Source organism: Lithobates pipiens, unplaced genomic scaffold (assembly GCF_037356315.1).
Source record: "Lithobates pipiens isolate NorthernLeopardFrog02 unplaced genomic scaffold, aLitPip1_a1.2 Scaffold_10, whole genome shotgun sequence".
In the NCBI taxonomy this organism is placed as follows: Eukaryota; Metazoa; Chordata; class Amphibia; order Anura; family Ranidae; genus Lithobates; species Lithobates pipiens.
In genome coordinates this window covers 17,088,061-17,115,885 of record NW_027507686.1, presented here as the reverse complement: position 1 = coordinate 17,115,885, position 27,825 = coordinate 17,088,061, and the positions used below count along the sequence as shown (strand labels likewise).

At 43.9% G+C, this 27,825-nt stretch overlaps 2 protein-coding genes across 2 annotated transcripts in view; one reads left to right on the top strand and one right to left on the bottom strand.

The window, feature by feature from the left end:
- The window catches only part of KCTD19 (potassium channel tetramerization domain containing 19), a 47,298-nt gene extending 44,371 nt beyond the window's left edge, over positions 1 to 2,927 (top strand). Inside the window, exon 15 of the mRNA XM_077463333.1 lies at positions 2,441 to 2,927. Coding sequence (XP_077319459.1) covers positions 2,441 to 2,707 — 267 coding nt within the window. The 3' untranslated portion in view covers positions 2,708 to 2,927. The remainder of the gene's footprint in view (positions 1 to 2,440) is intronic.
- Positions 2,928 to 5,036: 2,109 nt separating this feature from the next.
- LOC143927638 (puratrophin-1-like) overlaps positions 5,037 to 27,825 on the bottom strand; it is a gene marked incomplete in the record, with an annotated part of 147,361 nt that continues 124,572 nt past the window's right edge. The window contains 9 exon segments of the mRNA XM_077451827.1: positions 5,037 to 5,447; positions 10,267 to 10,490; positions 10,580 to 10,846; positions 14,040 to 14,156; positions 16,285 to 16,462; positions 17,339 to 17,509; positions 19,820 to 20,044; positions 20,153 to 20,242; positions 21,687 to 21,936. Coding sequence (XP_077307953.1) covers positions 5,442 to 5,447; positions 10,267 to 10,490; positions 10,580 to 10,846; positions 14,040 to 14,156; positions 16,285 to 16,462; positions 17,339 to 17,509; positions 19,820 to 20,044; positions 20,153 to 20,242; positions 21,687 to 21,936 — 1,528 coding nt within the window.

The window sequence follows — 27,825 nt, the reverse complement described above, 5'->3', positions numbered from 1 at the left end:
AGTATTTGTAGCTGCTGACTTTATTATTTTTTTTCCCCCAGGCAGAACACCGCTTTTAAGGAAAAAAATAATAAATGCACAGAAAAAAATGTGCATTTATTTTTTATTTTTTTCTCACAGGGAGTCTGCAGAAATTGCACTTGCGATCAGACACGTTGTGAAAACCATATAACCTACTTTCCATGCGTTTTTGATGCAGAAAAAAAAAGCACTGCATGTGGTGTGACCTGGCCCTTACAGAGGTACGGGCAGAAAGCTGGAGCACTTGTCTGCAGGAGCCGCTGATTGCAGGTGCAGTTTCTGCCGAGGTAATCTCTGTAGATGAATGATGCGGCTCTGCAGGAGGAGTCCTGCACAGCTACACTGATTTTAAAGGTATGTTTCATGGCAGTATCACAAGGTATCCATTTCAGCTTGAGCCACTGGGGTCTGTAAACAGCAGAAGGGAACATAATATGCAAGTGCCTATAAAGGACTTTCATAGCAGTATCACAAGTGATTGTAAAGGTTTTTTTCTTTTGTTGTTTTTTTTTTTTTAAACAAACCTGTTATACTTGCCTGCTCTGTGCAACAGTTTTGCATAGAGCAGCCTCAGTCTTCCTCTTCTCGGTTTCCCTGCCAGCCCTTATGGTCTCTGCTGCTTGCCTCCATAGCAAGCAGCTTTCTATGCGGCTCCCAAGCCGCTGCTCTGTGTGTCCATTCACATATTGTCTCACTAACTGCGATTGACAGTAATGTGAGCCAATGGCACCTGCTACTGCCTATTAGCAAGGAAAGAGACCCGGGAGAGCTGCTGCTCTCGTGCACATAGCTTGATCGAGATGGGGCTTAGGTAGAAGGGGGGGGGGGGGGGCTGCTGCACACAGGTTTTTTTTTTTTTTCTTTTTTCATGAAGGTAAACAACCTTGAGCTTTTACAACCACATCTGACAGTGGCTACAAGGGAGAGGATCCTCCGCACGTTGCCACAGGAATGGGGGTAGGTGCTTAGGAACATGTGACCTCCTAAATACAACTGTAGCATGTTCCTGAGGCTTGGTATGCACTGATGCAGTGCAAATGGATGCAATTTCACAGTGCACATTTGTGTCTTGACAGGTGCGAATTCAATGCAATTTCTGAGGGGACTGGGCATAGCTGGAGATTAAGGCCGCGTACACACGGGCGGATTGTCTGTCCAACTTAGTCCGCTGAACCGTGTTTCAGCGGACAATCCGCTCGTGTGTAGGCTTCAGCGGACTTTTTTCAGCGGACTGTCTGACGAACAAAGTCTTACGGAATTTCCGTAATTTTGTCCGTTCAAACTTGGTTTCAGCGGACAGTCCGCTCGTGTGTAGGCAAGTTGGACGGACTAAGTATGGCGCATGCTCAGAAAGGATTTACACGGCCGAAGGTTGCATTGCAGTGTATAGGACGGAAAAGCTTTATATGTATTGTATGGCACCAACCTACTAAGCAGTGCTTTATAGAGAGTACAAAAACCATTCAATAGAGAATGAATATAAATTTATATCTGCGACTTTCATTTATTGATTTGTGTATGCAGCCCTTTATAAATTTGTAGCGCCGCTGGATTACATAGAGCGAGTTCTCCTGTTTACCCTGCGGCCTCTGTAATACAAAGTCCCGTCTCCTGGCCCGGCATTGGAATAGTGTTCTGTCTATCATAGGAGGCGGGATTTATGACAGCCGCCGAGTAAAATACGCAGCTTAACCGCTCACCAACTGCCCCCTCCATAAGCTGCAAGAGGTAGTGGATGTTTACAATGTCTGTGATACAGCTTGCCACCCACCAATTGCTACACACTTAAAGCGTAACTCCACTCTAGTTGAGGAGAAAAAAAAAAACCATTCCCCTCTGGGTGATCTATGTAGAGTGCAAGGATTATAACAAACTTTGTTTCAGATTCCCACCTTTTGTTATTCTGAAGAAATCCTTCTGTGTGTTTGTCTGTGCCTCTGTACTCAGTGGGTCTAATGGGAGTGGTTTCATAATTAACTGTCAGGTGTGCAGCTGCAGAGCATTAATGAGAAAATCTGCTGGGCCTGCATCCCTTTAGACGTGTTCCTAGTGAAAATATCTCTCCAAAGAGTGGTCAGTACATATTCTGTGTACAGAGCGCCTCCAGGTGGCCACATTGCATTGTATTCTCAGAAAACGACAGCGGCTGCCGATTGAAAAAGGAAAGGTAATTTATAATAACATTCAATTACAATATAATTAGTGTTGCAATTATATGCACTGTATTATATATTTTTTCTTTATTTGCTATTCCCCCCCCCCCCCCCCCCATGAAAGTGGAGTTACCCTTTAAGTACATGAAAGACCCTGCAAACCACATGCAGTGCACACGGGTGCAACATATTTGTCAGCAAAAATTGAGTTAAAATAGGCAGGGAGGAGGCATTGCTTCCTCACCGCCTGTCGGTAGTCTCTGCAGTGCGATCTGAACATGGATCTGGCTTCAGAGGCAAGGGAGATTTACAGATGTCTAAATGTACCCCTAACGGTTTTTAGGCAGAGGACTAGAATGTTTCCATACACAATATATAACTGTTCATATGTAAATTCAACCTATGATGGATTTTTATTTTTCCAGCTTACCCTGCCATATGCCAAGAGACTCAGCCAGTGCATTACTGTAATGCTCCAGAAGCGGTGTCACAAGTCTGCCTCGTGCTGTTCTCTAAGAAAAGTCCTGAGCTGATGCAACAGTTTCAAGTCAGATTCATGTGTTTTAAAAGGTTACAAAAAGGTCTTAGAAATGTTAGGATTGGTAAAGACAATTAGCTGCAAGTATAGAGTGAGATAGTCTGGTTATGTTTAATGAGAAGGTAACTTTATGAATTACTAAAAAAACAAAACTGCTTTTTTTTTTCTTGTGCCAAGTTAAATGATGGTGTGTAATAAATGGCATCGTTCTTTAACCCTTTCGTGACTAAGCCTATTTTTAACATTTGGTGTTTACAAGTTAAAATCTGTATTTTTTGCTAGAAAAATTACTTAGAACCCCCAAACATTATACATATTTTTTTTAGCAGAGAATCTAGAGAATAAAACGGCGATTGTTGCAATATTTTACGTCACGCGGTATTTGTGCAAGGGGTGTTTTAAACGCAACTTTTTGGGAAAAGGGACACTTTCATGAATTTAAAAAAAATAACGAAACAGTAAAGTTAGCCCAATTTTTTTTATATAATGTGAAAGATGATGTTACGCCGAGTAAATAGATACCAAACATGTCACGCTTTATAATTGCACGCACTCGTGGAATGACAACAAACTACGGTACCTTAAAATCTCCATAGACGATGCTTTCAAATTTTTTTTTTTATGGTTAGCAGGTTAGAGTTACAGAGGAGGTTTAGTGTTAGAATTATTGTTCTCGCTCTAACGATCGTGGCGATACCTCACATGTGTGATTTGAACACCGTTTACATATGCGGGCACGACTTCCGTATGCGGTTTCTTTGCTGCGCAAGCTCGTGGCGATGGTTTACATTTTTTTTTTTCTTATTTTAAAAATTAATAAATTGTTTTAAAAAAAATAATAATTTGATCACTTTTATTGCTGTCACAAGGAATGTAAACATCCCTTGTGACAGTAATATGTGGTGACAGGTACTCTTTATGGAGGGATCGGGGGTCTAAAAGACCCCCCATCCCTCCTTTACACTTCAAAGTAGTCAGATTGCCGTTTTCGGCGATTGTGAATACTGTATTTTTTTTTTTTTTTAAACCGGCACCATTGGCTCCCGCTGCTATCAATCAAGAGCCAAGAACCCCGGGCAGAGAGGAAGAGCGTGTCTCCGCCGAGGGAATGAACGGGCTCAGGTGAGTAAAATGGGCAGTGTCAGAAGTTTTTTCACCTTAATGCATTAGGGCAGAAAAAAAAAACCACAAGGGTTTACAACCCCTTTAAAGTGGTTGTAAACCCTTACAAACCACTTTGACCTACAGGTAAGCCTAGATTAAGGCTTACCTGTAGGTCCAAGCAATATCTCCTAAACCTATATGGTTTAGGAGATATTTGCCCGAAAACGGGCACCGCTGTCTACGGCGCATGCGCCGTAGACAGCGGCGCGCAGGCGCACTGAGCGCGCCATTCTCAGTGACGGAGCTGCCGCGCGTGTCGGCTCCCGTGCTCATGCGCGGGAGTGACGTCATTGCGGCTTCACCGAATGACAGCGGCGGAGCTGAGAGACCCCACCAACAAGATGGATGCGGCGGACTACAGGGGACAGCGGTGACTTCGCTGGCTCCTGTGTCAGGTAAGTGACACATAATGGGCTACTATGCGATGCGATGCGATGCATAGTAGTCCATTATGCTTTGCCTTTGCAGGGAATGAAAGAGGAAGTAAACTCATCAGGGTTTACTTCCTCTTTAAGCTTTTAACAATAAGCCTGCGTTCACATCAGGCCGATTTGACATGTCAAATCAGAGCCTATTGCCGGCAACGGCACCGTTCAAATAGGTGCGACACCAGCCGCCTGATTTCCAAAAGTAGTTCCTGTATTACTTTTGGCGACTTCAGGAGGAGATTTCAATAGAAAACTGTGCATGAACCCGCACCGATGTCTCTCAAATCGCCCCCGAAGTCTGACAAATGCTGGTTTGAAATCGCACGACTTCAGCTGAACTCACACGATTTTAAACCCGCATTCAGTGTGAACGTGCGCTAAAACCTGGAAGCTGATTGGTTTCTATGCGCAGCTGCACCAGGTTTTGCACTCTCCAGTTTTAGTAAATCAACATGCGTGTGCATTTTTATGTCCCATGTAGACCCCCCCATTCAAATTGTGTCAGAACAAGAATCCATTCCCAAATGATCGACTCACCTGATTGGGGTGTCTGCACAGGTCCAAGATTGGCCCACAGACATATTTTGCTTTTTTTTTTTTTTACCTGAAATGAACAAATGAAGCATCAGCTCCCCCCCCCCCCCCTTGTTGGGCACTTTCACACCAGGTCAAAACACACACACGCACGATGGAACTCATGAAAAGTTACTAAATAACCTACAAACTCAAATCTAAAAGAACTGAAATAAACCTGTTTATTCAGATTTCAGAATCTCCAGTAAATAAATTATTTCTAGTTTGGGGGGAAAAAAAAAAACTATAACAAAATAAGACACTCGTCAAAATTCCAGTTCAACATGAAAAAAAAAAAAAAAAAAAGACATAAAATGTTATTTAAATACATATCTTGCAAAATGTCTTCAATAAACTTTACAAACTGTGCAGCTTAACAGGAAAACTCATCACCATGCAGCATAGCACGGTGGCTGCTGGTATATTAAACTATATACAGGAGTAGAGAAATATTACACATTAACAAGTCGCTAACGAAGCGGTTAGAACATAGAAACGTCGTTGGGATCCGCAGACGGAGGCTGGAGTTCAAATCCGGCAAATCTCAGATAACTGGAAACTTGTTCATACCTACAATAGAGGAAGAGGGTCAGTGTGAGAGAGATTTAATCACCATACTCACAGATCATGGCTTCTAGAGGGTCAGGTCAGTATTTTACTCTGAATCGTTGAACTATTTTCCAAGTTATTAAAACATCAGTCTGTATATAGGCCAAAGGATTTGTTAGTCTGTCCTGCCAATCACTGGGGTGAGGGCTATAGCCCAACTGGACTGTACAATGAGATAGGGGAAAACCATAATTGCTTCTTCAGCTTTGTAGCTTCCTTCCAGTGTCACTACTTCACCTCTAGCCTGACCCCTGAATAGATGGGATGTTGCTTCATTATCCAATAAAAAGGTAAAGTGTTGTTCAACCACCTCTTGAAGTTAAATGGCTGAGTTAAGATTAAAAGAGTGGTGTGAACAGAAAGCCTAAAGCACCTTCGTTAAATCCATTCAGCTGCAGTATTTGGAGATCAGGGTAGATCTTATTAGGAGTGCTAGCTGTCACTTTAATCACGCGCCTACCACATATTTACTGCAGAAGGTCGGCTCTATTGCATGAAATCATGTACCTGTAAGTCATTTCATTGAATAGCCACTGGGGGTGCAAGCGTGCTGGCGTAGGCGTGATCGCTCGCTGACTAAACACAAGGGATGCCAATCAGCGGACCCAGTGGCCGCAGGCAACCCACGATTGTTCCCAGGACAGGCAGAGTGGCGATCTGCCTATGTATGCCAGTGTCGTTAGTACAGTAACAGTGCATATTTTTTGCACTGATCACTGTAATAAGGTCACTGGTCCGCAAAAAAAAAAAGTGTCACTAAAGCCTCGTACACACGATCGGGTTTTCCGACAGGAATTGTAATGACCGTTTATATGCTCCATCAGACAATTGTTGGCCAACTTTCTGTGGACAAATGTTGGATGGCAGGTTTATAAATTTTCCACAGGCAATGGTGTGTTTTCGGATTTTCCAAGCGTGTGGACAAAAGTCTAAAGTACAAACACGCATGCTCAGAAATCAATGCTCACCAAACACATTAGCAGAAGGTGCCCAAAGGGCGGTGCTAAAGAGATGAAAAACCATGTAGTACTTCACTACGTTCATGTTTGTTGGCCGACAATTGTGTGCCGTTAGTATGCAAGACAAGTTCCTGGCCAACTCCCTTCGGACAAAAGTCTGACACTTTGCAGAAAATCCGATCCGTGTGTACGAGGCTTTAGTGTGCGCTGCAATCCTGCTTAAAATCGCTGACCGCTGATATTACTAGTAAAAATAAATAAAAATGCCATAAAAATATCCCATAGGTTGTAGACGCTGTAACTTTTGCGCAAACCAATCAATATACACTTTTTGGTAAAAAAAATAAAAATAATAAATCCCAATAATATGTAGCAGAATACATATTGGCCTAAATTTATGAAGAAATTCAATTTCTTACTTTATTTTTTTTATTGAATGTGTTTTATAGCAGAAAGTTAAAAATATAAATATAGAGGTGACCAAATACCACCAAAAGTATTTGTGGGGGTGAAAAAATTACACATTTTATTTGGGTACAGCATCGCACAATTGTTAAAGTAACGCAGTGCCGTATTGCACAAAATGACCTGGTCATGGGGGGGGGGCTGCTTGTAGGCTTTGGCAGTACTTGTGGCTTATATTGCATAACGTTGTTTCACCCAGCTGAGCTGCGGCTGGTCAGCAAGTATCTAGTATCGTCATCCTATGCATCAAGGGGAAAAAACACCTGGCAGTGACCACCCCCCCGGTTTTACTTACCTAAGCCCCTTATTTCTGTTGGCGGTGACGCGCTCTTCCTCTGCCCGGGGTCCTGGCTCTTTATTAGTTAGATTGATAGCAGCGCAGCCATTGGCTCCCGCTGCTGTCAATCAAATCCACTGATGTGGGTGCCAGGGGGCGGGGCGGGGCAGAGTCCAGCATTCTGTGGCTATGGACGCAAATGCTGGACGGGGGCGGGGCTGAGTCCAGCATTCTGTGGCTATGGACGCAAATGCTGGACGGGGGCGGGGCCGAGTCCAGCATGCTGTGGCTATGGACGCAAATGCTGGACGGGGTCAAGTCCAGCATTCTGTGGCTATGGACACAAATGCTGGACGGGGCCGAGTCCAGCATTCTGTGGCTATGGACGCAAATGCTGGACGGGGGCGGGGCCGAGTCCAGCATTCTGTGGCTATGGACGCAAATGCTGGACGGGGGCGGGGCCGAGTCCAGCATGCTGTGGCTATGGACGCAAATGCTGGACGGGGCTGAGTCCAGCATTCTGTGGCTATGGACGCAAATGCTGGACGGGGGCGGGGCCAAGTCCAGCATTCTGTGGCTATGGACGCAAATGCTGGACGGGGGCGGGGCGGAGTCCAGCATTCTGTGGCTATGGACGCAAATGCTGGACTCTGGAGCGCGCTCGCAAGGTAAGCCCCCAGGTCTCTCCTGGGGGTTATCTGATGTGGGGAGGAGCCGCGAAAGCTGCCGGGGAACCTCAGAAGATCAGGTTGAGGCCACACTGTGTGATACGAGCTGCACCGTGGAGGTAAGTATGATATGTTTGTTAATTAAAAAAAAAAAATAACCCTTACAGTCACTTTAAGGCTTTAGAAGCCGAGCAGCTCAAAGTTTGCTGTACACCCTGAACAAGGCCTAAAACCCCAAATAACCTCCGCCCCAAGCTCTTACACACTATGGCAGGATGTTCCAATGATCTAAGTATATTCCTAGAAGACCACCTACTCCTGTAGTAAAAATGGTTTTAGTCATCTCTGTACAGTTTATTAGCACCATAGATACAAGGTTCAGTGATGGTAACAGACAAACGCATAGATTGTGGTCCAGGAAGAGGGCACCATACCAGTCAGTTAAAAGCAGAAAAGGAACACTTACTGGAATACGGGTTTTAGGAAGAAGATCAGACAATGGTGGAAGGACTGAGGGAAATGTGGCTTTGATTCTGAGGAAAGAAGCAGCTATTAGTGAGCAATTAGACTTTTAGCCCCTGAAAATGAAAAGTGGTGAGTTCAGTGCGAGGTGTTAGGAACGGTCAGCAATGCATCCTTTTATACTGTTACACGGTGCTTACCAGGGGATGAGGACTGTCATATTATACACCATCATGGTGCCCAAATTAAAAAGGATTACAACACATAACCCACGAGGGGAACACTGCCATTATATCCACAATATACAGCATTATTCATACAGATAGGGGAAAAAAAAACGTTCTGCCTTTAGAACCACTTTACCTACATCATGAGCATGGGGGTCTGTGCGTATAAATAAAAAGTACGCTATCCCTGGATATATACAATTATAGAGTTAGAATTAAAAGATCTCCAAGTTTCACCTATATAAAATGCTTCACCAGGATCCATGTGTCCTTATTGCAGAAGGATATGGAAATCAATACATAATCGACAATAGAAAATACAATATAACATCATTATATACAAAACAAATAAATCCATCATAGAAGGAGGAGAAAAACAAAAAAAATCCAACTTTTTTTTTTTCCTCCTCTCACACTTCTAATGGATTTCTTGCATTGTATATAATGATGTTATATTGTATTTTCTATTGTAGATCATGTTTTGTTTTCCATATCCTTCTGTAAAAAGGAAACACATGGACCCTGATGAAGTACTTTATCTATGCAAAATGCATATGGATTTGGTTCTAGGATTTTAATGCATTAATAAAGCCGTTTATTTTTAATTTTTTTATAAAATTGTGTTGAGTAACCTTTATTATACCCTCTACTGTACTCCAATCTCCTGTTTGGAAGCTTGGAGACGTTTTCATTCTACCTTTTATACACTTTCACTTGCCTGCGCCAGCAATATGGAGCCTGCTGGGAGAAGTATAGTCAAAATTTTACATCTAATGCTTCTTACAGATACAACACAAAGCCATGCCCAGTGCACACCTGCATGTGATAATGAAGCTAAATATCTCTGACAACTGGGGGAGGGGTGTTTGGCTGGTGACAAGTTCCTGCCAGCTGTCCCCACTTAAAACACAAATGCAATGCACGGCAGCTGATCCTGATGGAGAGTAAGAGGCGGTTCACACAGGGGCGACTCGGCCGCCTGACAAGTCGCGTCCTGTCCTGTACTATGGAACCATTCTAATAGGAGCGACCGAAGTCGCTCCGACTTAGAAAAAGGTTCCTGTACTACTTTTGGGGCGACTTGCATTGACTTCTATACAGAAGTCATTTTGCAAGCCACCGATGAAGTCGTGTGCAGGTCGCCTGAGGCAGTCGTGCTGCAAGTCGTGCTGCCCCTGTGTGAACCAGCTCTGACATTCATTCTCTCTCTCTCTCCCCCCCCCTCGACAGGTCAGATGACAGCCTAATGGCGGCAATGGGAGCGTCCCAAATCGGTGCAACGCTGACTTTACAGCGCCGCACCAATTTCCAAAAGTAGTTCCTGCACTACTTTTGGCAACTTCAATAGACAGCTGTGCATGAACCCACACAGATGCCTTTCAAGTCGCGCCCCCCCCCCCGGAATAAAAAAAAAGGCTGTGAAATTGTGCAAGTTCAGATGAAGTCATGCAATTTCAAAGCCGCATTCAATGTGAACGAGGGCTCCAGGACACGAGGGAAATGTGCACCGCACAGCATGGAAAAAGCTTCATCCCCCACATGTACTAAATGGGTAATCAGCATGCATGCTGATGGTTGCATCTGACCGAACCCAATTAAAGTTTATTTAAAAAAAAAAAAAAAAAACACCTATACATTCCCTTTAAATGAAATCAGGAGTAACAAATTATTGCAATATGTACTGTATGTGCTACAACAATACAAGAAAGTACTGGTACTTACTGCAGAAATGTACTGCCGGTTGAGAAACCTGGATTTTTCCACGACCGGGGAGACGATGCCAGAACTGTTCCTCCGCGCAGGAAAGGTGTACTGTGCTGAGGGGTCGCAGGGGGAGGTAGCATCTTCTGAAAGATTGTCCTGGGGAATTCCAGAGACACAGCCGCTATCCGATCCGCTGGAGCCGCCTCCAGACATGCACTGCGAAGACTCCGAACTCTCTGTAGCTGGAAATGAACACAATCTTATTACCTATTCCCCTAAACCGGTTTGTTACAAAAAGGTACAGCATTGAAGCCGTAGCGGCCACACATACTCATGGAAGGCTGACTGCAGCTTGTCTCGTTCTCCAGCTCATCTTCCTCCAGGCAGCTGCTGGTCTCAAAGGGCCTGTTGGCAGAAAGAACTCCAGGCAGAAGGGTCTGGTTCACATACATGTGCAGGTTCAGAGGTCCCAACAATGAAGCAGAAGAGGGTCCACAGGCAGAAGGCACAGAGTTACAAGTGATGGGTGCCTGGGTCCTTTTATAAGGGTCCGAGTGGTCAAACAAAGATACGGCGATGGAGGCTCGAGTTCTGGCCCCTGAAAACAAGAAAATGGATAGATTAATAAAGCAAAGAGTAAGGGGCTCCTGATTCTTGGCTTAAAGGGTTAGTCCAGCTGTACCCAAAACTGCCTATGCAGGTAAGAGGCGATTCGATGAAAACTGTGCAGTTGAATAATACCCTTGCTATGGGTGTAGGGCCATTTGTGTACCTTTCAAAGCCTGGCTGAAAACTCCCAGAGATGGCATCATCCATTGTTAAAGATTCTCCCAGACATTACTGGCAAAGGTGAACCCAACTCTTTAAAACCAAACTGAAGACAGGGAAACAACACCAGGTTTATCTGCCGAAACCCCTAACCACCTCTATCTCCATAGTTGTCCTTCCACTTTCCTCTTTACAGCAGTTGTGTGGAACCACTAGATTGCTAAGTGAAGTTAAAGCATAAATTCACCTTTCTGATCATGTTACAGCCATATTTTCGGGCCTTAGACCTGCACCCCTGATCCCCCTCCCCTCCCCTCCTGCAACAGCAGGCGGAGGGATCCGCTTCCCACACCCCTGATCCCCCTGCCTTCAACAGAAAGTGGGGGATCTGCTTCCTGCACCCGATAACCTCCCTTCAACAACAGGCGGGGAATCCGCTTCTGCTTCCCGCACCCCCAATAGCCTCCCTTCAACAGCATGCGGGAGATCCGCTTCTGCTTCCCGCACCCCTGATACCCTCCCTTCAACAGCATGTGGGGGATCCCCTTCCCGCACCAGATACCCTCCCTTCAACAGCAGGCGGGGGATCCGCTTCCAGCACCCTTGATCTGCCCCCCCCCAGAACAGCAGGCGGGAGATCCGCTTCCAGCACCCCTGATCTGCCCCCCCCCTGGAACAGCAGGCTGGGGGGGGGGATCCGATTCCCGCACCCCTGATCCCCCCCCTTCAACAGCAGGCGGCGGAGATCCGTTTTCCGCACCTATGATCCCCTCCCTTCCTGCAACAGCAGGCGGGGACATCCACCTCCCGCACCCGCTGTCACAGCCCCATCATTCATTCACAGTGATCTACAAATGAGAGAACTACAAGTACTAACAGACACACTGGCTAATGGCCTGTAGTACTCAATGAACTGTGAGGGGGCTGAAAGCTGTAGTGTAGGGGCAAGGTTTCTCAACTCCAGTCCTCAAGTACCCCCAACAGGTCATGTTTTCAGGATTTCCCTCAGATGAAACGGCTGTAGTAAAATGATCAAATCGCCTGTGCAAAATAATGGAAAGCCTGAAAACATGACCTGTTGTTGGTGGTACTTGAGGATGGGAGTTGAGAAACATTTGTGTAGGGCTTGCCTGAAGCATCCGGACATTGCAACCCCTGGTCCACTGATCACAGATGCATTGCAGGCTTCTGGCGGGGAAAAAGCAAAGTTGTTTCCTGCAAAAATGTGTGCATTTATATTTTCCCAAAAGGTGAACTCGGCCTTTAAATGGGGAAGTGAATACTTCCATGGGTTGCTCCCTCATAGGCTGGCTGAGCGCAATGTCACTCCTTCACTGGCAAAGTACATTGTGCAGTGTTAACAGACAGTGAGGGACCAAAACTTACCTCATCAACCTGATGAGGGAGGGACATGTGGAAGCAAGTGAGTATTTTGTGGCAGCGTTTAGTGATCCTGTCGAGGACAGGCTTCTGCCAGTCGCAGAATTGATGGTCCTTAGACTGAATAAGCCTTTGTATTTATGAATGCACACAGAGAATTAAAGTTGAACTTCAGTCACAAAAAGCCAATTCAAATATATTCCTCAATAGCCACAAAAGGATAGAAATCCATTTAGTGTGCACCATTTTCCTTTGCAAAGTTGGGTATTAACTTGTAATAGTAGCCGTGACATCATCACTGTGCTACATACAGAATGTGCATAAAACTACAGGAAGGGGCGGAGACAAGACCAGTCCCCAAAACAAGGAGAGAGAAGAGCTGTGGGAGGGGCCTAGCAGGCTCCACCCAATACAGGCTGCCTGCAGAACAGTGTTAATTTTGGCAGCAAATTTCGATTTAGCTTAATGCCGGCCATACACGGTTCAAATTTCGAAAATTGTATCTAAGAATTTTCGTATGAATTTCGCACCATTAGTGGGGCTGCAGCAACAGCCGATTTTCGTGCGGAAATAAAATTTGAGGAATCGGACATGTTGGAAATTTTTGGAAAAACGAACGATTTTCTAATCAATGATGGGAGAATCATGCGAGAAATGTAATAAGAAAAGAAAATGTACGGAGAGAAAAGAAGATTCCCGGCCAAGAAAATTCTTTTCTGTACCAACATGAGGTGAAATTGAAGGCTTGGTCAGCCGAATTTCGAAAATCAATGGTGGCGTCATCGGATCACAAAAAAAACGAATTTTCTGATTTTGAAAAGAAAATTTGTTTGAAATTCGACCCATGTATGGCCTGCATTAGTCTTAGGACTAAAATGGTAATTTTAGCTTTAGTCCCATTTTAGTCTTCTGCTTTTCGTTTTAGTCGTATTTAGTCGACTAAATCTCCAGTACATTTTAGTCGTCTAAAATCAAATGGGTCTAATTAAATTGTAATGCATTCGTTAACATTTCTCTACAGTTTCCAAACTCATTATATACTGCTGGAGTGAACAAATCTAATATGTTATTATTTATGGTACTGAGGTATGAACAGGCACTACAGACCAGTGTTAATATTGAAGTCAAATTTCAATTTAGTTTTAATCTTAGTCTTTTGACCTAAATGGTATTTTAGTTTTAGCTGTATTCTAGTCATCTCAATTGTTTTAGATTTAGTCGTCTAAAATGTTTTAGTCGACAAAATTAACACTGCTGCAGAAAACTACAGGAGGGGGGCGGAGACAAGACCAGTCCCCTTGCACAAGGAGAGAGAGCAGCAGCGATTGGTCTTTATTACAGGAAGTCCCACACTGGATTACTGCTCAGATCTGGGAGAAATACACAAAGCTCACCGAGATCCAAGAACACCACACGCAATGAATGTGTATTTACAACATTTGCTTATCCCGCAATTCATATTTAGATTACTAATGTGAGAATAGACGTGGAGTTGATAAAGTTCACAGCCTTCCTGTGGATTTTGTATTGCCTGTAATAACATTGTTACCAAAATTACTTCCCTATTGGATCAAGCTGTATTATGTGTCTCCCAACCCCCCCCCCCCCATCTCTGGAGCTAGAGAGGGAATATCAGGTCTTACCTCTGCCTTTCATGATGTAATCAATAGCGCGGTTGTTTATGGCTGCGTCACTTGGCTTTATGTCCAAGAACGGCTTGTTGCCGACACCCATAGAGACCATTTCCTGCATGCGGATCTCTGGAGAGGGAACAACATTTATGAAACATTAAAATGCTTTACAACTCAATTATAAGCGTGTTATGTTGTTGTCAATGAGAATCAATGTAGGAAGTAGTTTACACTCTTTATAGATGCTGCAGTGCAGCCATGTCCAGCAGAACTCTTGCTCTATATCACAATTCCTTGTAAACGTGACAAGAAGACAAGAAAAGAAAAGAAAGAGGCGCCTTCTAAGCGTAGTAAATCGAACGTTTTTTAATAAGTTCAGTGTAAAAGAAAAGTTGATACACTCACAAACAGAAGATGGAATCAGGCATGTAAAATTCACCCGCACTTGTCCGGGAGGAGCAGGCTCTGGCCGGTGTGTACCACGAGACAGTTCTATCTGGTGACTACAGAGATGGAGTCCAGCACTGCCGGTGTCTAGGGAAGGGGAACTGCAGACATCAGAACGTATCGCTATTATGTCCTCACTTCCAGATAAAGGTCAGCGGGAGGGTGCGCACGTTCGACGCATGCGTGCTTCTTCCTCAAGAGCCTGAGGAAGAAGCACGCATGCTTTGAACGCGCGCACCCTCCCGCTGACCTTGATCCGGAAGTGACGACATCACAGCACTACGCTCATGATGGTAACAATCGTTCTGTGTGCTGCTGCTCCCCCCCCCCACAGCCTCCCTCAATACTCACCTGAGCCCCCTCTCTACCCCGTGATGTGTGAGAGAGCCTTGGCTGTCCCAGGACTCCCTTTCCTCATTTGCTGAGAAAGCATTGGCTCCCACTGTGGCAGTGGGGGAGAAAATGGGCAAGCCATGGCTCTGTGTGTCTTGTGGATGCACAGAGAAGACCTTGGGGCGAGCACGCATCAGTGCCCCCCACAACAAGCGGCTTTCTATTGGGGGGCACTGGTCAAGAGGGAGGAGCCAGTGGGGGTGACCCAAGAAGAGGAGGGCTGGGGCTGTTCTGTGAAAAACTGCATAGAACAGGTAAGTATAACCTATTTGTTATTTAAAAAAATAAAATAACAAGTTGAACTATTAATATCACTTTCGATAGGCCCATGTGAACAAGACCGAACGTCAAAAAAAAGAAAGCGCAGTTCTGAGCCCGTGCAGCGACTTGTCATTAGAAGAAAAGCATGGGCATTCTTTAAATGGCAATACTGCTCATAGGTAGAATAAGCCAATCAGCTGCCCTACCAGAAAAAGGGCACCTAAGCAATGCTTAGGCTGTAGGTCATGTGACTGGCTTCCTTGGTCTCCTGGAAGAGCCATTCCTACAATAAAGATGTTCTATGTCAGTGATGGCGAACCTTGGCACACCCCAGATGTTTTGGAACTACATTTCCCATGATGCTCCACTACACTGCAGAGTGCATGAGCATCATGGGAAATGTAGTTCCAAAACATCTGGGGTGCCAAGGTTCGCCATCACTGCTCTATGTTATGCTTTTAGCATTTGGGACCTTAAGGGAGTCACATGGGCAGGAGAGTGGTGGTCTTTTTTTATTTATTTTTATTTTACTAAGGGCCACTTTAAGAGTTTCATTTGCCATGTCTTGAGTGCACTGCAGGCTATTTCCTGTGATAGTACAACAAAATCTCATGTTCAAAGTGAACTTTTCCCATCCACCCAACATTTACACTTCCTTTATGTTCATTCTTCCCTGCCACCTGTTTCAAACTGGAGACAAGCGGGCAAGAAAAAAAAAAAAAGACTTGTAGAACAGGGGTCTCAAACTGGTGGTCCTCCAGCTGTTGCAAAACAAGTCCCATTGGGCATTGCATGGCTGACAGTTACAAGCATGACTCCCACAGGCAGAGGCATGATGGGACTTGTAGTTTTGCAACAGCTGAAGGGCCACCAGTTTGAGACCCCCTGCTGTAGAAGGTCCAAACTGGTCTAGTTGCACATAGCGAAGGTTCTTCACCATGTGACAACGCTCACTGCTTTGCATTGTCGTGGTTTGGAGAAAAAGCCACATGCCCACCCCCCACCTTAATACCCAGATCTCTTTACTATAGCAGGTGAATAAACAGAAACCAAGCAGCGCGAGGGGGGGGCTACTATATGAAACCAGAAGGACAAAGTGCATTGTCACTTTTTAGGACACCCAAACAATATTACAGATATTTAGCGCAATAGACACCTTTATTCCTGGTAGCTTGCTGCCACAGGATTTCAGCAATGTCCGCCGTCCAGGCTTGCTTGACATCATTGCTGCTTGCTTGTAGAATGTGCGTGTCGTTGGATTTACGTCTCCTGAACCAGATTTCAAAACGCAGTCCGCTGTCCCCCGAGTTCTCAGTCAAGCCGATATCTGCAGTCTGTCAACCAGAAGAAAAAAAAAAACTGCCATGAACAGTCAGATCCAAATTCCAGAAAAAAATAGCCTTGCAAAAATAACAGACTCAGATAACGTCTGGAGCCAAGCAAGAACTTGAGCTAAAAGTATAGCTGTAAAAATAGGACATTGTACGGAGTTCTGCTTGTTACTTTTTTTTTTGTATCTTTTCAGATGTTCAAAAATATTCTATGACCTTCTAGAAGATGACCCTGGTGTGAGAAATCCGTAACGTGTGCAATTCGGACCTACTCATACCAGACTCCTATTTCTGTACGGTTATCAGATATTCTTGTTAACTTGTATCCCGTTTAAGGGCAGAATGATTTCATAATCAAACATTATTATAAACCAGGGATGTCCAAACCTTTTTCAAAGAGGGCCAGAAGTGAACATGCGTGAGGGCCGACCAGTTTGCCTGACATTATTTGAACCATTAAAAATCTGAACATGAAGAGGAACTTCATCTTTCAGCATGACAACCACCCAAAGCATATATTGTAATCAACAAACGAATGGCTTTACCAGAAGGGGATTAAAGTTTTGGAATGGCCCAGCCAGAGCCCAGACCTGAATCTGATTGAAATCCTGTGGGCTGTGCACAGAAGATGCCCCTCGCAATCTGACAGATTTGGGGTAAAAAAAAAAAATCATAAGGCTTCAGAACCACTTTGAACCATAGAAATCTACACTTTAATCCAGACCAGTGGGTGAAGTGCATTAGTCAGAAGTCCCAGGGAGGGTCTCTGTTCATATGAAAAAAAGCTTCCAATGAGTGAATATTCAAGAAGTGCCGTTGTTTTTTTTTCTTTTAATTGCAACTGTAATGGTAATTTATATGGAAATCTGGTTCACTCACTTTAAATGACCTCTTGTAGATATAAACATCGAGGCCACCCTCGATCCGCTTTGGTTTGCTGAATAAGATGAGATCTTCGAACAGGAAGACGTGTCTCTGGCACTTCTTGCGCCCCAGCCACACCGTAAACTCGTCCTGCCTCACCAGCTGACCTTGCTCCTTCAGGTTTACCTGTAATCACAATACAAAGCGGTGAATGTCAGTATGACTGTATGTCATAACTGAGACAATATCTTACAAACTGAAAAAAAAAAACAATACCAGAAACAGGCACCAGAAAAACATTCCAGTGCTAACAAAAAGGAAATTGTAGGAATCGTCTGGAGTCTGATGTGAAGAGTCCCCTATAGAGCTCCACAATCCCAATGATGATGAGCCGGATATAGTTTCTGCGGGGTTGCTTGCAGCAATGGATGGCGCCGCGCATAACCAAATATCAAAAGAAGTCGCTAGTCCTCCAAAGATATGTTTCCACAACTTATCATAAATGTCACAAAGGTGACAGTGTTTCATGTCCTTGCAGGGTCCCCTTACTCGGGGGAAATTAGTAGACAGTGTTATTCTGAGGATGGGGACCATGCAAGGCCTCATAACGTTGACCTTTGTGACATTCATAATAAAAAAATTGTACAAATACATCTTTGGAGTGTTAGTGACTACAAACTTAAAATTACTGAAAACTTCAATTAAAGGTTCAGAAAAAACGCTAGACCAGGGGTAGGCAACCTTAAAGAGGTGGAGATCTACCTGAACAACATGGGAGAAGTCAAAGATCACCGGGCAAGAGTGTCACCTCCTGATTTAAACCTTGAATTGCCGTACTACCGTGTAGCAATCACATGCATTGCATGGCAATCATGGGTTTAAATCAGGTGGTGAGGGAGGCAACATATCGCCTCATCACTCCCTGTGAACACACTATCCGATACCTTCTAAGGAGCAGCAGTGCCCGCTGCACTTGTGAATGAGCCCTTAGTTTCATTTCGGCAGAGGCACCCTTAGGGCTCGTTCACACCGGGCGGCTTTTCAGGCGTTTTTGCGCTAAAAAGCGCCTCTCAAGCCACCCCAGTGTGAAAGTCCAAATGCTTTCACACCGGGGTGGTGCACTTGCAGGACGGGGGGAAAAAAAAAAAAAAAAAAAGGCCTGCAAGCAGCATCTTTGGGGCGGTGTTAAAAGCACCTCGCTAACGGCAGCAAAGTGCCACTTAAACAGCGGTAAAGCAACGCTAAATCTAACGGCGCTTTACCGCTGGCCCCCAACCACCCCAGTGTGAAAGTAGCCTTAGGGCTCGTTCACGCATAAAGCTGGGGGGGGTGGTTAAAACCCTGCTGTTGAGTCAGGTTTTTACAGCCCCCAATCCCTACCCCCTTTAGCTTGCATTCACATGACAAAGGCAGACATATTTTACATCCTACTTAGTGCTATTACATATTGATTTTAAGTTTTTGACCTTAGTTCTACTTTAGAGCAGAACTAAAAAGTCAGCAAAACTTACTTCTGCCTCAATGGTCCGATGCCTGCTAGGTCCCTTTGCTGGCACCAGCCTCTTCTCGACTTATTCCGGGTGGCGGTCTTTGGTCACTTCTATTGGCCGGTGCGGGATGAGTTCATTCCTGCACATGTGCAAGAGAGTGTGTAGTCATCCCGGCACACCGGTACTCTGCTGGAATGTAAACTGAACTGCGCACGTGCATTTCAGCATAGATTTTAAAGATGACCTCAAGCAGGTAGGTACGTTTATTTTATTGCAGAAGAGACATTGCAAGAGCCTGTCTGCTCACAGTTTGTTCATTTTAGAGACTTTAGTTCTGCTTTAGGAAAAGGCAAACTATCTATATCCCCGCTATTCGGCCAATGCTAGCGATGCACCAAAATTATTGGCCGAAAATAGGGTTTACAGCATTGTGCCAGACAAAGGCTGCCAGAAATGCCTGCGATTTTGCATTGATTTTATTGTGCTTATGGCGTGTTTTTCTTAGGTCATGTGACTGTAAAAAAAAAAATGCATAAAAACGCAACACGGGTGCATTTTGTGGTGCGTTCTTGCTGCGTTTTTTAATGCTTTTCAATGGGGTAGGTGCGTTTTTGGTGTGGTTTGCCAAATGTGGTCCAAGCAGGACTCAAAATGGTGCCAATAATGGGCAACAATTCCATATCCGCTTAAATTCATGGTATTAATTAAAAAGAAGTCAAATGCAATTTTATATATATATATATATATATATATATATATATATATATATATATATATATATATATATATATATATATATATACATACACACACACACACACACACACACACACACACACACATACATATATATATATACATATACACATTATATATATATATTATTATTTTTATTTTATTTTTTGTTAAACCATCGGTTTTGGCCAAATGCATTCTAAGTTTTCAGTTTCGGCACTGAAACTTTCATTTCGATGCACCTCTACTCAATGCCCTCATGTTGACTCACATCGCAGTCTCGTATGGCATCCATGGCTAGAAGATCATTGCCGTGACGAAGCTGGAACTTGACCATCTCCTCAGCAGCCCGCAGATACACAAACTCCTGTTCCTGAGCCTCGCCGCACTCCTTGATCAGATCCTTCAGTAATAAGGCATATTTGCTCATCCGCTGGATCGGCTTCAGCAGATAAGAAGCGAGGTCCATCTTGTCTCCCAGCTGACGCTGCTTATACTAAAAAGACAACCAAAAACAGAAATTACCATTGAAGAAAAAAGGCAACCGTCACATCTGGCCATAAAGCAAGTACAAAAGTCACAGCAGGAAATGTAATGCTCTTACTTTAAAAAATATATTCCCGTGGCTGGCGAGTAACAAATCGGACCTTGGCTTATTCTTGCTGTACAAGGCGTACATCCCAAACTGGTCTTTCTGTACGGAAAAAAAAAAAAAAAAAAAAGGTCATTAAGTAGGGATCGCTATGCTTTACCAGGTTTTCAGCAACAAGAACACTGTACATAGCCAATGAGTGTGGCTTTGTACTTTCTGATTGCTATGAACCAATCACAGCCATTACAAAATTTAAACATGCCAAACATTCTGGGGAATTACCCTTCCGGGGTGCACCTGATTAAGAGAGGGAATGGGGAATTACCCAAGTTTCCTTCCTGTGTGCACCTGATCAACAGAGGCAATTCCATGTAGAAAACTGCAGCAGACTCCCACCAAGTGAGACCTGTCATACAGAATAGTGAGCTGTCAGCAGACAACTCACATCTCTCTCTCTCTGCTTGTGCAGCGATCACACTACACAAGCAGAGCCTACAGCCCAACAACCCTACTCCTCCTTCCCACTCTGATTTGAGTAGGGTGTGGGGACATGCAGCGAGATCAGCCCATGCAGCTCCAGATTTCCTGTTCTGTGCGCAGATCGCTCCTAAAACAACAAAAGGGGCTTGCGCTACTTTTTTTTTTTTTTTTACCTACACCCATTCATAGCTCGCCCTTCCTCCATTGTGAATAGGTATAATGGAGGGAAATAACAAAGAGCACAAGCTTGCACAACCCTTCTAAATTTAGAGAACAGGGCAGATGCTGCTTATAATTACCAAAAGAGCCGCACAAAAACAGGCAGCCCACAGGACAGAGAGCAGTGACGGCTGGCGTTTTTCTTTTTGGGGGGAGGGGGCGGCAAACAACCACCCATCTCCCCCCCATTTGCCAGTCAGTCCGGCACTTACCGCCATCGTGGCGGGCATCAGGCAGTGTGGTGCGGGGGTTCCGTGTCTTCTCCTCCATGGCAGCTTCCAGCTCCTCCCCTCCTCCTTCAAGGCATCCAATAGTATCGACTGTACTTTCGGGTGACCGGTGTCAAAACCTGCTTCCTGATTGGCCGGGAGGAGGATCAGTGTTACAGCAGCGAATATTAATTTGCTGTTGTAACACACCTGGGTGGGATTGGAGCGCACTCTGTGCGACTCGAGCCCACCCTATTGAAGCCTATTAGAGCCTCTGGCTCTAAATCCGTGCTTTAAAAAAACAAAACAAAAAAAACCAGCCCCTCCGCATTGGAATCCATGCACTGGTGTCCTGAAAGGAGGATGGATAGGGGTGGTGACGGCCCGTGCGCCCTTAATGGACGGCATGCTTCAGTCTTACAGCTGTCCCCAATCAGCTCACTCAACTTGATCTGCCAGAAATCCAGTGATCTCCTAACTTCCTATTTGATCTGACAACTCTCTCTGCTGTACTAAAATCTCAAGCAGTGTTCTCTGCCCCCACCCCCTTCTCCCATGCATGCGCTTTGTTCCTGAAGGGGCCCCACCTATTGGAAACAGAAAAGGCTTTGCTGGGGGTCTGAGCTCCGCCTACTTACATGTCGGAGGAAGCAGTGGCTGACTCTCAGCGGGTGGTTGCAGCAGCTCTCCAGTTCCTTCAGGAAATACTGACTGTGGAAATCCCTCAGTTTCTCCAGGTTTCCGAAAATGATGCCCCTCTTTCCTCGCAGATCCTGAGGAAGATCCATGCGATCCATTTCGGGGAAATAGTGGTCTGTGATGTACCACAGCGACCGCACGTATTCTCTCTCCGTGGTTACCATTTCGTCAATGATATGTCGCAGTTTACTAGATGAGAAGATGAGAGAAATATTACAGATTTCCTCTGAAGAACGCTCCGCCTCTCCATTCACAGCTGTTAAAATGTCGTTTTTGACTATAACTTGGAAGGGTTTGATGGGAAATCTTACAATGCAGACAACTGCTTGGGTGACGGCTTTAACCACTTAAGGGCCAAGCCTCTTTCTGAGATTTATTGCTGAAGTTAAAAACATTTTTTTTTTGCTAGAAAATTTCTTAGAACCCCCAAACATATATTTTTTTTCTAACACCCTAGAGAATAAAATGGCGGTCGTTGCAATACTTTCTGTCACACCAAATTGGCGCAGCGGTCTTACAATTTTTTGAAAAAAAAAAAGTACACTTATTGGCATTAAAAAAAAATATATAAGACAACAGTAAAGTTAGTCCAATTTTTTTTTTATATTGTGAAAGACAAATGTTACGCTGAGTAAATCGATACCCAACATGTCGCGCTTCAAAATTGCGCCCGCTCGTGGTATGGCGACAAACTTTTACCCTTAAAAATCTCTATAGGCGACGTTTAAAAAAATTCTGCATGTTTTGAGTTACAGAGGAGGGCTAGAATTATCGCTCTCACTCTACCGATCGCGGCGATACTTCACATGCATGGTTTGAACACCGTTTTTATATGCGGGTGCTACTCACATATGCGTTCGCTTCTGCACGCGAGCTTGGCGGGACAGGGCTCGTTAAAAAAAAAAATTCATTTTTTTATTTGTTTATTTTACTTTTCATTTTTACACTGTTCTTTTAAAAAAAATATAAAATAAATGCGTCACTATTATTCCTATTACAAGGAATGTAAAAAAAATCCCTTTTAATTAAAAAAAAAAAAAAGCATGACAGGACCTCTTAAATACGAGATCTGTGGTGAAAAAGACCTCAGATCTCATATTTACACTAAAATTCAATAAAAAATAAAATAAAAAAAATAGTTGAGATACAGTACATCCGGAAAGTATTCACAGTGCTTCACTTTTTTCACATTTTGTTATGTTATGGTCTTATTTCAAAATGGATTAAATTCATTATTTTCCTCAAAATTCTACAAACAATACCCCATAATGACAACGAAAGAAAAAAAAGAAGAAGTTTGTTAGAAATCTTTGCAGATTTATTAAAAATAAAAAAAATAAAAATCCCATGTACAGAAGTAGTCACAGCCTTTGCTTAATACTTTGGCGAAGCTCCTTTGGCACCAATTACAACCTCAAGTCTTGTTGAGTATGATGCTACAAGCACGGCACTCCTATTTTTGGGCAGTTTCTTCCATTCTTCTTTGCAGGACCTCTCAAGCTCCATCAGGTTGGATGGGGAGCGTCGGTGCACAGCCATTTTCAGATGTTTCCAGAGATGTTCAATTGAGTTCAATTCTGGGCTCTGGCTGGACCACTCAAGGACATTCACAGAGTTGTCCTGTAGCCACTCCTTTGTTATCTTGGCTGTGTGCTTAGGGTTGTTGTCCTGTTGGAAGAGAAACCTTCTCCCCAGTCTGAGGTCCAGAGCGCTCTGGAGCAGGTTTTCATCAAAGGATGTCTCTGTACATTGCTGCACTCATCTTTCCCTCAATCCTGACTAGTCTCCCAGTTCCTGCCACTAAAAAACATCCCCACGATACCCATGATGCTGCCACCACCATGCTTCACTGTAGGGATGGTATTGGCCAGGTGATGAGCGGTGCCTGGTTTCCTCCAGACATGACGCTTGTCATTCAGGCCAAAGAATTTCATTTTTTTTTTTTCCTCAGACCAGAGAATTTTGTTTCTCATGGTCTGAGAGACCTTCAGGTGACTTTTGGCAAATTCCAAGCGGGTTGTCATGTGCCTTTTACTGAGGAGCGGCTTCTGTCTGGTCACTCTACCATACGGGCCTGATTGGTGGAGTGCTGCAGAGATGGTTGTTCCTCTGGAAGGTTCTCCTCTCTCCACAGAGAAATGCTGGAGCTCTGTCAGAGTGACCACCGGATTCTTGGTCACCTCCCTCACTAAGGCCCTTCTCCCCCGATTGCTCAGTTCGGCTGGGCGGCCCGCTCTAGGAAGAGTCCTGGTGGATCCAAACTTCTTCCATTCAAGAATGATGGAGGTCACTGTGCTGATTGGGACCTTCAATGCTGCAGAAATGTTTCTGTACCCTTCCCCAGATCTGTGCCTCCATACAATCCGGTCTCGGAGGTCTACAGACGATTCCTTGGACTTCATGGCTTGGTTTGTGCTCTGACATGCACTGATATCTGTGGGACCTTCTATAGACAGATCATGTCCAATCAACTGAATTTACCACAGGTGGACTCCAATCAAGTTGCGGAAACATCTGAAGGATGATCAGTGGAAACAGGAGGCATCTGAGCTCAATTAAGAGTGTTATGGCAAAGGCTGTGACTACATATGTACATGGGAATATATTCTTTTTTTACTTTTAATAAATTTGCAAAGATTGCAAACAAACTTTTCACGTTGCCATTATGGGGTATCATTTGTAGAATTTAATCCATAAAAATAATTAATTTAATCAATTTTGGAATAAGGCCGTAACATAACAAAATGTGGAAAAAGTGAAGCGCTGTGAATACTTTCCGGATGCACTGTATCCTGTCGCATCTCTGAGACAAGAAGGGTAAAATCGCCACAATGGGGACACAACATTCGGCCTCTCTATCCAAAAAAAAAAAAAAAAAAGTTTTGATTTCTAATGCCGCGTACACGCGACCGGTTTTTCCCGTCGCAATAAACTCTGACGGTTTTCCCGATGGAGTTCCGCTGAAATGGTCTTGCCTACACGCGATTACACCGAAGTCCGAGCGTCTAGAACGCGGTGACGGACAACACGTACGACGGGACTAGAAAAAGGAAGTTCAATAGCCAGTAGCTGCCCTTGCGTCGTTTTTGGTCCTCTCGGACTAGCATACAGACAAACGGTTTTCCCCGATAGGAATTGATTCCGTCAGAAAAAGATTTAAAACATGTTCTATTTCTAGGTCCGTCAGAATTTTCGAAAACAAAAGTCCGATGAGGCCCACACACAATCGGAATATCCGATGAAAAGATTCCGTGTGACTTTTTCTGCCGGAAAGTCCGACCGCGTGTACGGGGCATAAAAGTGCCTTTAGTGTTTCGTCTTCAGGATCTCTGCTGCCACCTATTGGCAGACCAACAACAAGCCAACTGTGTTCAGAGCAGCAGAATCATCGCATTGACAGACACAGCGAGCAGATGAGGGTGCAGTGAATTCTCACATATTTTATTTTTACACCCCTCAGACATCTAGTCTGGAAAATCAGCCTCAGCCGAAACACGTCAGTAAATCAGCGTCGGCACCCCGCTGTTTTATGCCACTAAATACGGCCTGGTTTCTCTGTCTGCACCGAATGTGTACATAAATCCTGATGATAAACTTCCCTAATTAGCTTCTCGTCCGGTAATTCTACCAATAAATGCATTTTGTTATATTTGTTCAATAACTGCAAAAATAAATCTGTTGATCCTGCCAGAAAATCTTGATAACTTCCTCTGCTTTCTAACAACAAAAAAAGGGAGCAAACGCCTCGTGCGTCATCTACAGCACATTCTTAAAAAGGAGAAAGATACAAATTATACTCACAAACCAAATCATGAATAGTAAGTGTATCATATTCAGAAACAAGAAGTCTGCCCTCCAACCTCATAGGCCCAGACTGATGACTTAACCAGCCGATGTGTTTCAGGGGACCATCCCCCTTCCTCAGAGCAATAACTCTGAGAAAGAGGGGAGGTCCTCCGAAACTCATCAGCGGGTTATGTTGTCCATTTGGACCTATGAGGTTGGAGGGCAGACCTCTGTTTTTTTTTTTTTTAATCTATGATACGCTACAATTCATTATTGGATTGTAAGTATAATTTGTATCTTGCTCTAGGGCGTTTGCACCCTTTTGTTTTTTTGTACAGTTAAAGATTCCCCGATCTGAGGAGTGCTGCAACGCCACAGCCATCCCGTCCGAGTTGTACGGCGATCGCCATATTTGTAAATCTGATGCTCAGCTTTTCTGTGTATTTAAGCTCTAAGGTGTCAAGTCTTCAATTGCACTAAGGGCCAGTTCACACCACATGCAGTCCAGTGCGTTTTTGTTCTGCATCAAAAAACGCATGGATATGGTTTCTAAATGGCCCCGGTTCACACCAGTACAGTCAGTTCCAAAAAAAAAAAAAAAAGTAGAACATGCTGCAATTTTCCTGCACTGGACTGTACTGGAATGCAGTAAAACGCATGAAAAACGCACCAGAAAGCATCGTAAATGCATAAAAACGCACTGGACAAAAGCACCTGGAATGCATCCGGAAACGCATCAAAAATGCACTGGACCCTAGTATAGTGAGAAAAAAAAAAACACAAGAAAAAGAAAAAAAAAAAGCACATGGAATGCATCCGGAAACGCATCAAAAATGCGCTGGAACGCATCAAAAATGCACTGGACCCCAGTATAGTGAAAAAAAAACAAGAAAAATAAAAAAAGCACCTGGAATGCATCCGGAAACGCAGCAAAAACGTGAGCTTTATGGCAGGCGCTTTAAGACCTATAGGGGGCGCATGACAGCGGAGACGATGCGAGCGGCCGTGACGTCCGCTGGCGACCCGCGATCGCTGTTCAGAGAGCCAGAATGGAGGATCTGTCAATGTAAACAAACAGATCCCCGTTCTGTCAGGGGAGTAGAGAGTGATCTGCTGTTCCTATTAATCAGGAACAGCAATCTCTCTCCTCCTCCAGTCAGTCCCCTCCCCCCACAGTTAGAAACACTTCCCTAGGGAACACTTAACCCCTTGATCGCCCCCTTAGTGTTTAACCCCTTCCCTGCCAGTGTCATTTATACCGTGATCAGTGGCTATTTTTAGTGCCGATCGCTGCACAGTAATAATGTCACTGATCCCAAAAAAAAAAAGTGTCCACCACAATTTCACTGTCCCGCTAAAAATCACTGATCACCCCCATTACTTAAAAAAAAAAAAAATATATATATATATATATATATATATATATATATATATATATATATATATATATATATATATATATATATAATTAAATAAATAAATAAAAATGCCATAAATCTTTGTAGACGCTATAACTTTTGTGCAAACCAATCGCTTATTGCGATTTTTTTTGGATTTTTTTACCAAAAATATGTAGAATACATATCGGCCTAAATTGAGGAAGAAATTATATATTTTTTTTTATTTTTATTTTGGGATATTTATTGTAGCAAAAAGTAAAAAAAAAAAAAAATTTTATTTTTTCTCTAAATTTTCAGTTTTTTTCGTTTATAGTGCAAAAAAATAAAAACTGCAGGGGTGATCAAATATCACCAAAAGAAATCTCTTTGTGGGGGGGGGGGGGGGTGTGGAACGCGCCATTGGAATAAACTTGCATTTACACACGCTGCGGTGCATTCAGGGTAATTTCTGCCCAATAGCTCCTCTCCTTGTGCTGAGAGTGCATGAACCAATAGGCCTACATAAAGGTGCCTTTACAGGCTAAAAAATAAAAAAAAATAAAAAAAAGTCGAACACCTGAAAATGCAACAATGGAGGCCTCATCAGTCTGCACATAGTTCCCAGTGTAGACTACAGAAGACCGCCCCCCCCCCTCCCCCAATGTTCTGGGGAAGAGAAGAGGAGGGGGTACTCTGCAGTCCAGGCACACTTGCTGGCCTAGGGTGCTGCTGCTCCCTAGATACAGTAAAGTGAGTACAGCTTTATTTTTTTTTGCAGATTTTGAATAAATATAACAAAAATGCATCTACTGGTATAATAACAGACCAAAATGATGGAAATTAGGGGGAAAAGTTGGTGGGAAAATAAAATAAAAATGAACCTATAGAAAGATTAAATAAAAAGCATTTGCTG